The 15,882-nt window shown below is 39.6% G+C and overlaps 1 protein-coding gene across 3 annotated transcripts in view; it reads left to right on the forward strand.

Moving 5' to 3' along the window:
- LOC109905973 (large neutral amino acids transporter small subunit 3) overlaps window positions 1–15,882 on the forward strand; it is a 35,887-nt gene that overhangs the window by 15,060 nt on the left and 4,945 nt on the right. For all 3 annotated transcript variants that reach the window (XM_031790157.1, XM_031790159.1, XM_031790158.1), the window contains 6 exons: window positions 14,426–14,518; window positions 14,689–14,822; window positions 15,038–15,153; window positions 15,252–15,398; window positions 15,523–15,558; window positions 15,632–15,749. In XM_031790157.1, coding sequence (XP_031646017.1) covers window positions 14,426–14,518; window positions 14,689–14,822; window positions 15,038–15,153; window positions 15,252–15,398; window positions 15,523–15,558; window positions 15,632–15,749 — 644 coding nt within the window. The remainder of the gene's footprint in view (window positions 1–14,425; window positions 14,519–14,688; window positions 14,823–15,037; window positions 15,154–15,251; window positions 15,399–15,522; window positions 15,559–15,631; window positions 15,750–15,882) is intronic.

The raw sequence follows: 15,882 nt of genomic DNA on the forward strand, positions 1-15,882 counted from the left end.
ATGCCAAACGTCCTGCACGGTGTTGGGCTGTAAGCACAAACCCCACCTATGGACCCTCATACCACCCACCACGGAGTCTGTTTCTGACCGTTTGAGCAGACACATGCACATTTGTGGCCTGCTGGAGGTCATTTTGCAGGGCTCTGGCAGTGCTCATCCTTGCACAAAGGCAGAGGTAGCGGTACTGCTGGTGGGTTGTTGCCCTCCTACGGCCTCCTCCACGTCTCCTGATGTACTGGCCTGTCTCCTGGTAGCACCTCCATGCTCTGGACACTACGCTGACAGACACAGCAAACCTTCTTGCCACAGCTCGCATTGATGTGCCATCCTGGATGAGCTGCACTACCTGAGCCACTTGTGTGGGTTGTAGACTCCGTCTCGTGCTACCACTAGAGTGAAAGCACCGCCAGCATTCAAAAGTGACCAAAACATCAGCCAGGAAGCATAGGAACTGAGAAGTGGTCTGTGGTCACCACCTGCAGAACCACTCCTTTATTGGGGTTGTCTTGCTAATTGCCTATAATTTCCACCTGTTGTCTATTCCATTTGCACAACAGCATGTGACATTTATTGTCAATCAGTGTTGCTTCCTAAGTGGACAGTTTGATTTCACATAAGTGTGATTGACTTAGAGTTACATTGTGTTGTTTAAGTGTTCCCTTTATTATTTTGAGCAGTGTATAATTCTGCCAGGTAGGGGACTTTGCAGTCAACATTTAATTGGGAAGATTTTTGGGAAAGACTTTGCTCAAATAGCGCATAATGCCTGAATTCCGCATCGCAAAGATTCAACCAAGACTTACATTTGAATCGTTTAGCAGACACTCTTATCCAGAGTGACTTACAGTTAGTGCATTCATCTTAAGATAGCTAGGTGGGACCACATAGTGCCTTCAGAAAGTCTTCACATTTTGTTGTTACAGCCTGAATTCAAAATGGATTAAATATATATTTTTCTCACCCATCTACACACAATACTCCATAAAGACAGTGAAAACATGTTTTTAGAAATGTTTGCAAATGTACATAAGTATTCATACCCCTTTGCTATGACACTTCACAGTGAGCTCAGGTCTATCCAATTTCCTTTGCTCATCCTTGAGATGTCACTATAGCTTAATTAGAGTCCACATGTGTCCAATTCAATTGTTTGGACATGACTAATATTTCTGTCTGTAAAAAAAAAACTTTTGTGGGGAAAAACTCATTCTGATTGGCTGGGCCTGGCTCCCCTGTGGGTGGACCTGGATCCCAAGTGGGTGGGCCTATGCCCACCCATGGCTGCGCCCTGCCCAGTCATGAGAAGTCCATAGATTAGGGCCTAATGAATTTATTTCAATTAACTTATTTCCTTCCATGAAGTGTAACACAGTAAAATCTTTGAAATTGTTGCGTGTTGCGTTTTATATTTTTGTTCAGTATATCTGGCCTGAATGCAAAACCAGGCACAACTCATCATCTGTCTAACACCATCCCTACCGTGAAGCATGGTGTTGACAGCATCATGCTATGGGGAGGCTTTTCATTGGCAGAGACAGGGAGACTGGTAAGGATAGAGGGAACAATAAATGGAGCCAAATACAGGCAAATCCTTGATGAGAACCCGCTTCAGAGTGCAAATGACCTTAAACTGGGTGGCAAAGATTAACGGGACAATGACTCCAAGGATACAGCCAAAGCAATGCTGGAATGGCTTCAGAACAAGAATGTGAATGTCTCAGTGGCCCTGCCAAAGTACAGACTTGAATCCCATTGAAAATCTGTGAAAAGACTTGAAGATTGCTGTTCACCGCCACCCCCTATCTAACTTAACAGAGCTTGAGAAAATCTGCAAGGAAGAATGGGAGAAAATCCCCAAATCCAGATGTACAAAGCTGATCCAGACATACCCAAGAAGTATTTCCTCACATTCTATTCATTTGCTAAAATGTCTAAACATGTTTTCACTTTGTCATTATCGGGTATTGTGTGTAGATACGTGAGAAATCTATTTTGAATTCAGTTGGTCACAACAAAATGCGGAATAAGTCCGGGGGTATGAATACTTTCTGAAGGCAGAGTAGCTTAGTGGTTAGAGCGTTGGACTGGTAACCGAAAGGTTGCAAGTTCAAGACAGGGTACAAATCTGTCGTTCTGCCCCTGAACAGGCAGTTAACCCGCTGTTCCTAGGCTGTCATTGAAAATAAGAATTTGTTCTTAACTGACTTGCCTAAAGGTAAAAAATAAATAAATAGTAAGAATGATTTACCTCAATGTAGCTATCAGTAAAGTCAGATCTAGTATGTTTTTAAAAATGTATCATTATACGAACTAACCGTTTCTGGAATGTTCTGTTTTTTCCCAACAATTATATAGCATTATTACAAACAAACAAAAAATCACTGGCCTAACTGGGCAATTGACGGATAATTGACTGACCCGGAAGGTTAACAAAACCTCCCCGGGCCCGCAGCAGCCCTGTATGTTGAGCCAAGCAGTATTTTCAAATATAGGTCAAATGCATGGGAGTTTTATTTGAGTCAGTGTATTTGGGTATTTTCAAATGCATTGAAATATTCAACTACTTGTCTTTTCAAATAAAAGATATCTGAATACTTTGAATGTATGTGAAAGTAATTGAGATATTTAAAATAGTATTTGAACCCAGGTCTGACCCATATCACTGAAAAAACAATATAGGTTTTGGCCTGTTTGTATGATGTGTTTTTGCAGCACAAATAAAAGACAATTACCCAGTATTGATTGAGTAATATGGTGGTGGTCAGCGTCATAGAACTAAGAAGACAGAGTGTTGTGTTGTGTCTGGAAGCTATTTGTTTGTGTGTGTGATGTGGTGTATGCACGTCATATGATATGGGGCACCTTGTCTGTGTTTGTCTTGGGCAACCAGTGTGCTATTATTACCCTACTGAAGGGCTGTGTATGTTAGTCAGGTGTTGTTTAGTCCGTATCTTAGTCAGGTGTTTAGCCTTTTTCCGTATGGAAATTGTCCCACTTGTGCCTCCCACCAATCGTAAGCCCTGACTTGTCACACATCCTACTCTGCTCCGCCCATCCACCTCTACCCAAAACACACAAGGGCGCCCTCCCTCCCTCTCATCTCAAAGCGTTTTTTCATTGTCACACATATACACCAATCTTGCTAGACATTGACATTCACTCTTCTCCATTTGTCCCTTTCTGACCCCTCTATGATGTCTCTGTTTTTCCAAGCGGTTCTATATGTGACAGAGATTAATATCTGAGACATATAAAGAGAATCTAATAGCAACAACTAACATGGTTTGCGAATATAACTAGCATTGTGTCTTTAGGTTCTGGACAACGAAAGAAAGTTGATATGAAAACCAATAGAGCAGTAGAAAATGATGGTTAATGCTATGAGGAAATCTTTATAAAATAATTGCCTCCATGTTTCTATGGTTGGATTTTGGCTAGGCTACTCTAAAGCAAGGTAAGACATGCCTCGTTATTTAAAGTAAAGTGGAACGTTCAGGTTTCAAACAATTATGCTGCCTCACGCTCACATTACAAAGTGGTGGGTGGTGCTCTGATAGCCTGCCTACTGTTGACTATAGCCTGCCGACTGTTGACTATAGCCTATGCACTGGAATGGGAGTCACACTTTAGTTATGAGTTGAGATTGAGAAGTACAAATAGTAGCTATTTTTAGTCGTGGCCATCAAAACAGTTTTTAACTTCCGATTTACATTTAAGAATTTATTTGTTGTGCAATGACAACTGGGCTAACAAAAGCACTTTTCACTCCAGTACCAGCTTTTTTCCCCCAACTGGGCTCTGTATGCTGTGCGCATGTGATAAATAAGATGCTTTACAACTAACGAAAATACACATGATACACAAAATACAATTTTAATTCCACTAAATGTATGCAAATTAGACCAGTGAATCATGACCGGTCAAATGCATTTTTTTGTGGCTAACCGATTAACGGTTAACTGTTAACATCCCTAGTTAAAGGGGTTATATTGAGTTATGGTTGTGTTTAGGATTGGCTGGTGGACAATTGGCATTTCATGCTATGTATAAGAGTAGGGCCAGGACTTTACCAGGAAAACACTGGACTATAACTAGGGCTTAGAGTTGTTCCTGGTCAGGAAAACCTCCTGGCCAATTTTATTCGGTCTGAGGCTGAGCCGGCAGGTGATTACTGTTCCGTTTTAAGATCTCCTATGGCAACCGCCACATTCCTCCCAAGCCCTTCCCCCCTGTCTTGAGAGAGACAATCAGACAGACAGGTGGCAGACCGACAGGACCTGAGAAAGAGAGAGGACAGATGAGACAGAGAGGGGTTTGAAAACAGGATCTCACTTACAGCCTTTTAACTTGGGCCCAGAGTATTTCCTGGTCAGGTTATATGGTCAGGAAACCCTCCTGGGCCTACAGAAGGGGGTGTAAGACAGAGCGAGGAAGAGAGTACTCTCAGAATTTTTTTATGAAATTGGAATACTTAATGTTAACAAAAATCCCAAACTGAAAAAAAAGTGCAGTTATCACAAAACACATTATTTTGCTTGTTATAGGCTATAAAGGCCTGGGGAAAGAGGTGAACTTTAGGCTACTTTGGTAAATTTCTGAGGCATGCGAAACAGATTACCAAGACATATGCTCACCATGTTTTTTTTGCCTCCTCTCCCTCGCGCTGGCTTGCTTGGGGCTTCATTACATCGATTCTGTTGCAAAACGTTTCTTAAACGGAACCAAACCGGAGGGACATACCTGAAGTTGTCCAATAGAAACTCAAATCTTGGCACTCAGAAATGGGAGTCGACGAATCAATTTAGAGTTGACTCTGCACCTCACTATCATCGTTGTTGACAGTTGGAAAGGCAAGCAACATGTTAGGAGAATTAAGTTCTCATGTTCTTTAACCAATTAAATTAAATTACTCAGTCTGTTATATCAGGATTTGTAGGATACTGATAGAAATAAAAACAGACAGGCCCAGTCTACAATAGTCAAATGTTTATTTACGGGAACGTTCTGCCTATCATTTCTTGTACATTGGTCTATATACCTCACATTTTGTCATAAATGTCCCTCCTCTCAGATACAATGGCAATATAGTTTACAAGCCTTCTCACATTGTCTGCCACCTGTTAAACAATCTACTACAAGCCCAAGGTCTCTCCCCTTACAGAATGTCCTGTAAGGAACACAGTATTCCAGCCGGTCTGACGATAGCTCCATTTGTTTCTAACAAGGAACAGAAAGCCCTTGTTCTAATTCTTGACTAAAACTACACACATTATATTCAGTGTTATGATTATAATAAGATTCATACATTAATACAGTGACGGGGTAGTATCCTGTTCAGTTATAGTTCTATGTTAAATGTATGCATAATTTAGTCATTATTCATAAAAATCCCAAAACAAACAGCAGCAAAGTCCTGTATTGCAATGCTATGAGAAGTTAAATGAAAAAGAAATGCAAACTTTGCAAGGTGAAATTGAGGTACATGTGTGGCCCTAGAAAATCCATAAATTTGTCTGCAAAATCACATGTTTTAATAGAAAAACAACAGCATTGGAAGTCCACAACATTGCTTAAACCAACAAATGGCAACTGGATTGGAGCAAATAATCATGAAGTCATTCAGCCGGGTAGGCATAGGCTACTTTGTAGTTCACCTTTAATTGAGAAGGTTTTGGGGAAACCCTTTCCATCTACCCGCAGACGTTTATCATTAGCATTATTGCTAACGGCTACACTGAGTATAGACTAGACATACACGCACCACACACACAATTGCCGAGATGCTTGTAAATTCGGATAGCCATCCATGCTTAGCCGTCATGTTGGTGCTAGCAAGATAAAAACAGGCTAGATGGTGCCTAGGTATCAACAGCCAATCCAGTAGGAGCTGGAAACTTGAGTGAGCTTTGGTCAATAGCAATGAGTTGTCAGAGTATTTGCATAAAGTTCAGCTTTCCCCAATTTTCACGTCTCTCTCCCATTCTCCGCATCGACCAATGGTCCCCGCCCACTTAGCTTCCTTCATTTGAAAATGATTGGGCTTCCGTTGTTTTATCGTCCCCAACGTGCTATGGATTTCTTGTGAAAGACCGGGCGTTCCTCTGCCTTTTTCATAAAGTTGCAGGAAAATACAAATCACTGATGCATTTTGTGCATGTCTTATGATTTAACTTGGGTAAATTAATACATTTTCTAATAAGTTCACAACATTTTTTTAATACTATTGAATTCTGTTTTAATGTCAGGGATTCTGTGATTTTGGCTAGAATAACTTATAGGACCCTAGTAAATGGTAGTACAGGTGCAATGCTTAACCATCTGAAAGGGATGCACAGTGAGACCCAAACCTTTGCTGGTAGCAGCGCAGCTGCATTGTGAATTCACATGGAATGCTATGGATTTTTCTTAACGTTTAAATGGAAAACAGATACAAAAATGGCTGTTTAAACGTTAAGAAAGAGTGAAGAGGCCAACCGCTGTATAATCTCTTTCTTTGGGGACGCTAACATCAACTACACGTTTTGTCTCGCTCACAGTGTCATTCTTCCCTGTCTCTTTCTCTGTTTCTCTTAGACACATTTACACCCATATTCTCTTTTCACAGATGTGCTTTTCATATATGTATATATCCTGGAATGCATTTTCAAATCCATGTCAAATTTCCAGTAATTCACATGACAGACTGTATGGTCTGTCAGTAAACCAGCTACACTATACAGTGCTTTCGGAAAGTATTCAGACCCCTTCCCATTTCCACATTTTATTACGTTACAGCCTTATTCTAAAATGAATTTCTTAATTTGTAGTTAAAAGTTGTAGAAACTTCAAGGATGATCATTGGAAACAGGATGGATCTGAGCTCAATTTTGAGTCTCAGCAAAGGTATACGTATACTGAATACTTATGTAAATGTAATGTGCACACAAATACACTTTTTGCTTTGTCATTATGGGATATTGTGTGTAGATTGATGAGGCGGGAAAAACGAATTATTTGAGATTAAGGCTGTAACGTAACAATGTGGAAAAAGTCAATGTCTGAAGATTTCCCGAATACACTGTATATACACAAGTATGTGGACACAGCTGCAAATTAGTGGATTTGGTTATTTCATCCACACCCGTTGCTGACAGGTGTATAAAATCAAGCAATCTCCTAGACAAACATTGGAAGTAGAATGGCCTTACTGAAGAGCGCAGTGACTTTCAATGTGGCACCATCATAGGATTCCACCTTTCCAACAAGTCAGTTCATCAAATTTCTGCCCTGTTAGAGCTGCCCCGGTCAACTGTAAGTGCTGTTATTGTGAAGTGGAAACATCTAGGAACAACAGCAGCTCCGCCGGGAAGTGGTAGGCCACAGAATCTCACAGAATGAGAACTCTGTAAAGAAGCGCGTAAAAATCATCTGTCCGAGATTGTAATACTGACACACACTGCCTCTGGAAGTAACATCAGCACAATAACTGTTTGTCGGGAGCTTCATGAAATGGGTTTCCATTGCCGAGCAACCGCACACAAGTCTACGCGTCGGCTGGAGTGGTGTAAAGCTCGCTGGCCATTGGACTCTGGAGCAGTGGAAACTTCTCTAGAGTGATGAATCACGCTTCACCATCTTGCAGTCCGACGGACGAATCTGGGTTTGGCAGATGTCAGGAGAACCCTACCTGCCCCAATGCATAGTGCCAACTGTAAAGTTTAGTGGAGGAGGAATAATGGTCTGTGGCTGTTTTTCATGGTTCGGGCTAGGCCCCTTCATTCCAGTGAAGGGAAATCTTAACTACAGCATACAATGACATTCTAGATGATTCTGTGCTTCCAACTTTGTGGCAACAGTTTGGGGAAGGCCCTTTCCTGTTGACAATGCCCCTGTGCACAAAGCCAGGTCCATACAGAAATGATTTGTCGAGATCAGTGTGGAAGAACTTGACTGGTCTGCACAGAGCCCTGACCTCTTCCCATCGAACACCTTTGGGCTGAACTGCAGCAATGTTCCAACATCTAGTGAAAAGCCTTCCCAGTAGAGTGGAGGCTGTTATAGCAGCAATGGGGGGGGGGGGGTCATTCCTGTCTGCTAAACACACGTGTTTCCACTGACCCTGGCAGTCTAAACAGGGATGTCGTGCTTGAAGGAAATGTGTTAAATGTGTGCTTTATGGACTCCTGTCAGAGAACCAGTGGGAGTATCTCCTCCTTCACACACACACACCACACAAACAGACAGGTGCCGAGACGCTCTATCTCACTGTGCTGTACAGTTAGGTAAAAGTCCAACAGGCAAACGTTAAGACTGGCATTTAACATGGCTAGAATAACTTTACTTTGACGTTTGTAAGAGATACTAACTTTTCTCTGTGTGTTTTTAGCACATGGCCCCTGGCATTCACAAAATCTGCCAGAGATCATCCTGGGGTATCTGTAGCGTTACACGTTGTCTGCCATGCCAGGATGGGAAATACTTGCCTTCTAGGAATCCATCAATGAGGACGGGTGTTTCATGTGTCTTTTACTGGTCCAGTGTCATGTTGGAACATGGCCAGGAACAGCCTGTTGTTGTGCCAGACCTGACTCCTCTGACCTGACCCTAGGGAGACCTCTCTAGGCTCCAGCAACACACCAACCTGGTGACAAAAAGATCACAACTTCCCCTCGCTCACACCGTCACATTTCACTTTCAGTCGGCACGAGTACTACTGCTCATGGGAAGAAAATATTGTGTGAAAATATTTCCCTAAACTCCCAGAGAAATCAGTTATGCAAATATCTTCAATGGGCATCTTGACTTGTTGAAACTAACGTTACGTTCGTGCTGCAAGATTGCTTCTCTAGTCTGCACTTAATAAGTAATAATGACTATCATAGTGATCAATTTGGTATGAGATTCTGAGCATGAAGAAATTATCATAACTTTTTTAAATCAAGGGACATTGACACTGCACGTCAGTGTCGCTGTTATTCGTTGATGTATGGTTGCTGATAGTCTGCTGAGAATGGCCTAGCTCATGAACAGTGCTCTTATTGAATGTCATTGGGTCTAAAACCATTTTTAATTATGCTTCCATCCTTCTGTGTCTATGACATGTCTGTTATTAACTTTATTAATTGATAGGAAGTCGTTTTAGTGTGATACTTACTTCCCCTGCCAAAGTGATACTGTAGGCCTGTTTTACTCAATACCTTTGTGCCCTCTGCTGGTGAAATTGCATTACTTCACTCCGAAAACACAGTCAAACGAGACTTTTTAAAAAGTATTTTTTAAATTTTTATTATGAACACAACAAATACAAAAAATATATATATATACAAACAAGAGTACATAAACCTAACAGACGGGTATTACATATCAAGATTTTATTTTCAATTTGTTAAATACTTTTTTATGGTGCGTATTGCTTTTTTTTTTTTACATTTACTGATAATTTCAAAATAATATTTCAATTCTATCTTAAATAATGTGAAAAGGGCTTTGTTCTCTGCCCACTTCATTTTATGGATAAAGAATATTCCATGAAAGAAGCAAATTAACAATGAAAGTTAAATCAGGGTCCATATAATTTGGTTCAAAATAAAACACTATCAGTCTTTCAAATTAACAAATGTTCTTTTAACTCACACCAAAATCTTATGACATAAGAGCAAAATAAATGGTCAAGAGTCTCTGGGTCACAATCACAAAATACACATTTGTTATCAATAGCTATTTTAAATCTGTGTATAATAAAGGTCTTTACAGGGTAGATTCTATGAATGAGTTTGTATAATACTTCTTTCACCTTATTAGATATACAATATTTACCAGATAACACGTTGTTCCAGTTCACTTGTCTTAGGGCTGCATTCCAGTACATTTTAGCAGAGGGACTAGTAACATATTGACAGTTTCCTTATATACATGTTATTACATTTATAGTTTAAAATGTCAATTCCTTCTAGTTGTATTGAGGCTACAAAATCCTCAACAGTTGCACTTGGAGTACTGTTATATTCTCCTAAAAGAAGAATAGCACCTTTAGGGGCAGTAACAACCATTTGATACTCCTCAGGAGTGAATGTAACATTGTGTGTTCTAATAAATTCTGGATAATCATATAGTTGTCCATTATTCAATAATTGTTTAACCCAAATAATGTTGTCAAACCAGTTCTGGAAAAACAGACTTGTTTTTTATTCCAGATTGTATACCTATGAGGGGGAAAATTGTTTGTACATGAGGTTCCAAGTTAGAAGTACTTGTTTATGAAAGTTTGCAAGCTTAATAGGGATTTTTTTTATTTTTCAAAGTTGCATTTGAGTAAGAATTCTAGACCACCAATCTGTTGGAATATTAAATTAGGGATGATATTCCAGATGCAATCCTTATTCCTTAAATAGTTTTGTATCCATTTAATCTTAAAGATTATATTATAGGATTTAAAATCCGAAACAATCAACCCTCCCTCACCTTGGGTGCTACATATTACCGCTTTTCTTAAATAGTGAGATTTATTCCTCCAATATGAAGTTAAATAATTTAGTATCAACCATTTTAGTTGCTGACAGAGGAACATCCAAGGCAAGGGAGGTATAAACTCATCTGGACCTTCAGATTGATAAAAGTACACGTCCAGATAAAGATCTCTTAATGACCAGGAGTTAAATCTCTGTCCAATTTTCTCTACAATGGGAAAGAAATATAGCTTGTCCCTTTCTTTCTGATCTTTGCTAACTGTAATACCAAGATATGTGATCACATCTTTTACAGGGATATTACATACTGAGTTTAAGTCGCATCTTTTCAACGCAAATAATTCACATTTCCTAATATTCAGAGATAAACCTGATACATGTGTGAAGGCATTAATACACTCAATAGCTTTCTTGACTTCATTATGATATATATATATATATATTTTTTTTTAATGGTGGTGTCAGCCAATTGTGAACATTTCATCTCTGTCTTGTATCTGAATACCCCTAAAACTATCCTTATTTATATGAAGTGACAACTTGTGAGACCAATAAGAAAGGAGAAATTGGGTATCCTTGTTTAATTCCACGTCTAATGTTGAATCTTTGAGGTTCCATGGGATCATTTAACAGAGCTGTTACTATTATTGTAAAGTGTCTTAATTACAGTTTTAAAAATATTGACCAAAACCAAAAAATCGGTCTCAAAAAGAAAATAATGTTCAACTGTATCAAATGCCTTGTGAAAGTCTACAAATAAAATAAAGCTATCTTCCATAATGTGCTCATTGTCGTCTATCAAGTCCAATACCAGTAGAATATTATTACATATTTGTCTGCCCTTCATAAAACCATCAATGATTTGGTCAATACCTTTTTTAAGTCTTTCTGCAAAGATGGATGCAAGTATCTTTCCATCATTGTTCATTAATGTGATTGGTCTCCAATTGTCTAACATCATAGAATCCTTGTTTGGTTTGGGTATTACAGAAATTAGGCCCTGTGTCATAGAAACAGGCAGGACCCCAAAATCAATTGCCTCCTTAAAAACATTAAATAGAAATTCAATAATATCCTCCTGAAAATATTTATAGAATTCACTGATAACACCATCATTCCCTGGAGATTTGTTCTCTTAACTTGCTGATACATTTTTTGTATTTCATTAATTGAAATAATTTCATCACAAGACTTTTGGAAGTCTTCATCTATGAATTTTGCAGTCTTTGACAGAGTCTAGAAAGGCAGATATGTCACTAGAATGACAGGCATTACTGGTATAAAGGTTACCGTAGAATTCTGAAACATTTAGAAATATCTATATTGAGTTTATGAATAGATGTAAATTCAGAATTTTTCTTTCTAAAAATGTTAAAAAAAAAATACAAAAAAATTACCTTCCTCCAACCTCCTTGATCTTACAAATGCCCATTTTGCTCTCTCTTCAGACATTGGGTCCATTTCTAGTTGTAAAGAGAATAACTGAGCCTTTCCTTCTTCATCAAGGTCCTCCATGGAGATTAGTGAGAGGATTTCCTTAACAAGTTTATCTTCCCTCAATCTTAAATTCAGCGATTTCTCTACCTCTCTTCGTGGCTGTTTGTCTTGTTTCATACTTCATTCATTCCCAATATTTCCCATAAGACTTAAATAGTTGGGCTTTCCTCCAATTGTCTTGTATAATATCTTTGGCATCCATCTTGAAATTATCATCTTCCAACAGTCTACTATTGAGTTTCCAATAACTCCGATTCAGTTTAACTTCAGATCCATTCATATTTAAAGATAAGAATATAACCAGTAAGAATTGATGGTTCAATTGATAACTTGACTACAGAATTATCTAATGAATTAGAAATCAACCAGAAGTCAATTCTTGACTGTCTGGACATGTCCTTGTTACTCCAAGTGAATTCCTTTTTATCATGATATTTAGATCTCCAAATATCTGCTAATCCAAGACCAAGACAGGTTATTAAACTCAGGATTAACTATGCTGGATCTGTTAGGAGGGGAATATCTGTCAATCATCACATTAGATAAAGAATTAATCTCCACCTAAGATAATTTTGATATCATGAAATACACCTATAACTCTTAATTTCTTCTTCAAATTCTTGAAATAATATCCTGTTGTTTTGTTTGTTGTTGGATGCATAAATATTCCCTAATAAAAACATTTCACTGTTGAAATACTGTTAAAATTAACCAACTTCCAGAGTGGTGAGTCTTACTACTGATGACCTTCCCTAAAAATGCACCTCTTAAAATTGCTACACCTGCAGAGTGGTTGTTGCCATTTGATAACCAGATATCGTTACCCGATTGATTTTTCCAAAAAGATAGATCGGAAGAACAAGCATGAGTCTCTTGTAAAAAGTAAAAGTCTGCATTAAACCGTTTGCAATACAGGAAAATAGCCTTACGCTTGAGTAAATTACAAATACCTCTGACATTAATTTAACAAAGAGATAAAGACAAACTTCAACCAACAACCTTGTTATGCTAATATAAGCTTTTCCTAAGGATATGTAACTCAAAAGGATTTCCATCCCATTATTAACCTCTCCAAAAAAACAAAATTGGACATAAAGTTACCAAAGTATTCTTACTCCCACAAGGGGGAGACATTGTCTAGACTTTACAATAAGCAGTTATTCACCTATAGTTAGTGTTTAGCTTACCAGTTCTCAGGTCAGCCTTTTCTCATTCAAGTGTTTGTGTACATTTTTATAATAAAAGGCTGCTTTTCACCTGGTAATCCGTTTTTTGGCCTGACTGTTCTGTCTGAGTTAGACTCTGGCTCTCACTCAAATGTTCTGATTTGGCCACATTTCTTTCCCATCGATCACTCTTGCACCGATAAAATGCAGTTTTCCCTGCCTTTCGAGCTGAAGCCACAGTTTCTCTCTTGTCACTTTGTCTGCTGAGGTCAGAGCCTCTGTGAACCTCAATATTTGCTTGATGAGGAATTCACAATTCTTCGCTCACCTCCAAAGAAGATCCCGTGTAGATCTCTTGGTGAACCGGATGATGGTTGTCCTCAGTCTCTTGTCTTGATCCTTTAGTCTCCCCAAACGATGGACGATGTCTACATCTTCCTGAAGTGTGGCTTTTGATTCGGGATGTCAACAACAGATGTCAACAACTCTGCATTTGATGTCCTCATCTGCCTGCTCTGGAATTCCATGGAGCCTCAGGTTCCACCTGCGCTGGTATCTCTCCGCCTCATTCACCTTTTGCTCGAGTTCAGCCACCTTCTTTTCATTTTCCTGGCAGATAACTTCCACTTTCTTCATGTCACTTTTGAGGGTTTTCACTTCTCCAAAGATAAAGACAACAGATTTTTTAATGGCCTCAATTTTCATCGTATTCTCCCTAACCATGACCTCCAAGCTATTTGCCCTTTCATCTATCTTTGCTGTCAAAAGCATTACAATATTGTTTTGAATCTCAAGAAGTGACACACCCTCTCGTCCTCATCTTTTTCCCCTGGGGCTCACCTATTGCAGTATTTCCCCCCCACAGTTAGATTCTGAAAAGTACCCAAAATCATGCTCTATTTTGTGGTTAATTGTCTATCTGACGATCTCTCTATTTCTTTCCTTTTGGTTCTGGTCGTGGCAGTTTACATGTACATTCGACAAGCTAATAAATAAAAAAAAGCTAGTTTAAAACTTTGTTTTAGAGGTGAATAACTTGCAGAAAGTAATCAATTACTTTGGTAAATAAACTAAACCATATTCATACGGGGTTTTATGGCCGTAGAAATAATCCAATGGTTATAATTGGGTAAGGAAATCAAATAATTCCTTCAGCTACCAAAACAAATGATCTGCACTGACCGCTATCTTGCGCTCCATTCTCAAACAAGACTTTACTACTACTGTCTGTGCTCTCACTGTATCAGTGTGTGTTTATTTTGGTCAAATTGTCAGTGTTTGAGACTTATCCGTAAATATATATTTTTCTCCCTCCAGCTACCCAACATGTTTGGCAGTCTGAGCTCCACCATCATGTCTCTGATGATTGGCTCCTATGCCTCCTCCGCTGTCACCTTCCCTGGAGTCAAGGTAACCATGATGGATGCACGTTTGTCAGATATGAATGCATATTTGTTAGCGTTGTCCTGTAACACTCATACAAATAGAATGCACGTTCAATGACCTTTCCACAGTAAGCCTCAAATATTTATACTCTTCTATACTAATAACACCCCATTTTCCCTTCGTCCCTCTCTAAGCTGATCTATGATGCGGGCGTGTCGTTCCGGGTGATCATGTGGGTGTGGTCGGGTCTAGCAGGCTTAGTCTTCCTCAATTGTTTTCTCAACTGGCCAGTGGAGGCCTTCCCCACGCCCGACGAGGTCGACTACAGGTCATTACAACAGTTAAACAACGTCAGATCACAAAAGAATGGCTATTACAATATTATCATAATACTTCCACAATGCTAGAACAAGACAGTAAACTTGATCAGGTTACTGTAGTACTAAGAGTGACAGTTAAATAGAAATGCAACAGTTACCATACTAACATGCAACATGAGGTAATAAACAACTTTCACCTTTGGTTTCTTTTCCTCTTTAACAGTAAGAAGTTAGCGCTGACTTATCTGTCTGGGGACCATAAGAGTGTGGGAGAGAGGTTGAGTCAGAAGAATGGAGGCCTGAACGACTCCACTGAGAAGCTCCCAGCTGACACACAGAGTGAGTCGAGAACACACCTGAAAACACAACAGCAACTCTAGCTCACAAACACATCCCTTAGACCCATATTAACTGTCTGCCTACCCTCTCTCTCTCAGATGCCATCCCATTCCGTAGGTCGGTGTTCTCGCCCATCTTCCTGTGGAGTCTGGTTACCATGGGGATGACCCAGCTCAGGATAATTTTCTTTATGGGCGCAATGAACAAGATGCTGGAGTTCCTCATCACCCACGGCGACCCTCACTGTGAGTAACTGACAAACCAGACCCTGCTGGCAGTCAACTGACAAACCAACACACTGTCATGACTGGGCCATATTCCCTCCATGTAAATGTGTTCTAATCAAGTTGTCCTCCTTTCTTTCCTCAGCTTCTGGGAAGTTGATCGTCGAGGCAAAGGAGAAAGGTGAGAGATGTCTCCTGGTGAAAGTGACATGTCCTTGTCATGTGTGTCTAAATGTGTGTTCGCTCCTCTCTAGTGAGTTTCTACTCGTCCATCTTTGGCACCCTGCAGCTGCTCTGCCTGGTCACCTGTCCTCTGATTGGCTACATCATGGACTGGAGGATGAAGGAGTGTGTGGCAGAGACAGAGAAGAGGTGTGTGAAAGCGAAAGAGCAGTGCGAGAATGACACCATGACATTCCGGGGGCTGTCTCTATTGAGCATGTATACGTGGAGTTTTTGTGGGCCTACTAGTAAAACGACACAATTTAATTACCTTTATGTGGCA

This window comes from Oncorhynchus kisutch, linkage group LG15, assembly GCF_002021735.2.
Source record: "Oncorhynchus kisutch isolate 150728-3 linkage group LG15, Okis_V2, whole genome shotgun sequence".
In the NCBI taxonomy this organism is placed as follows: Eukaryota; Metazoa; Chordata; class Actinopteri; order Salmoniformes; family Salmonidae; genus Oncorhynchus; species Oncorhynchus kisutch.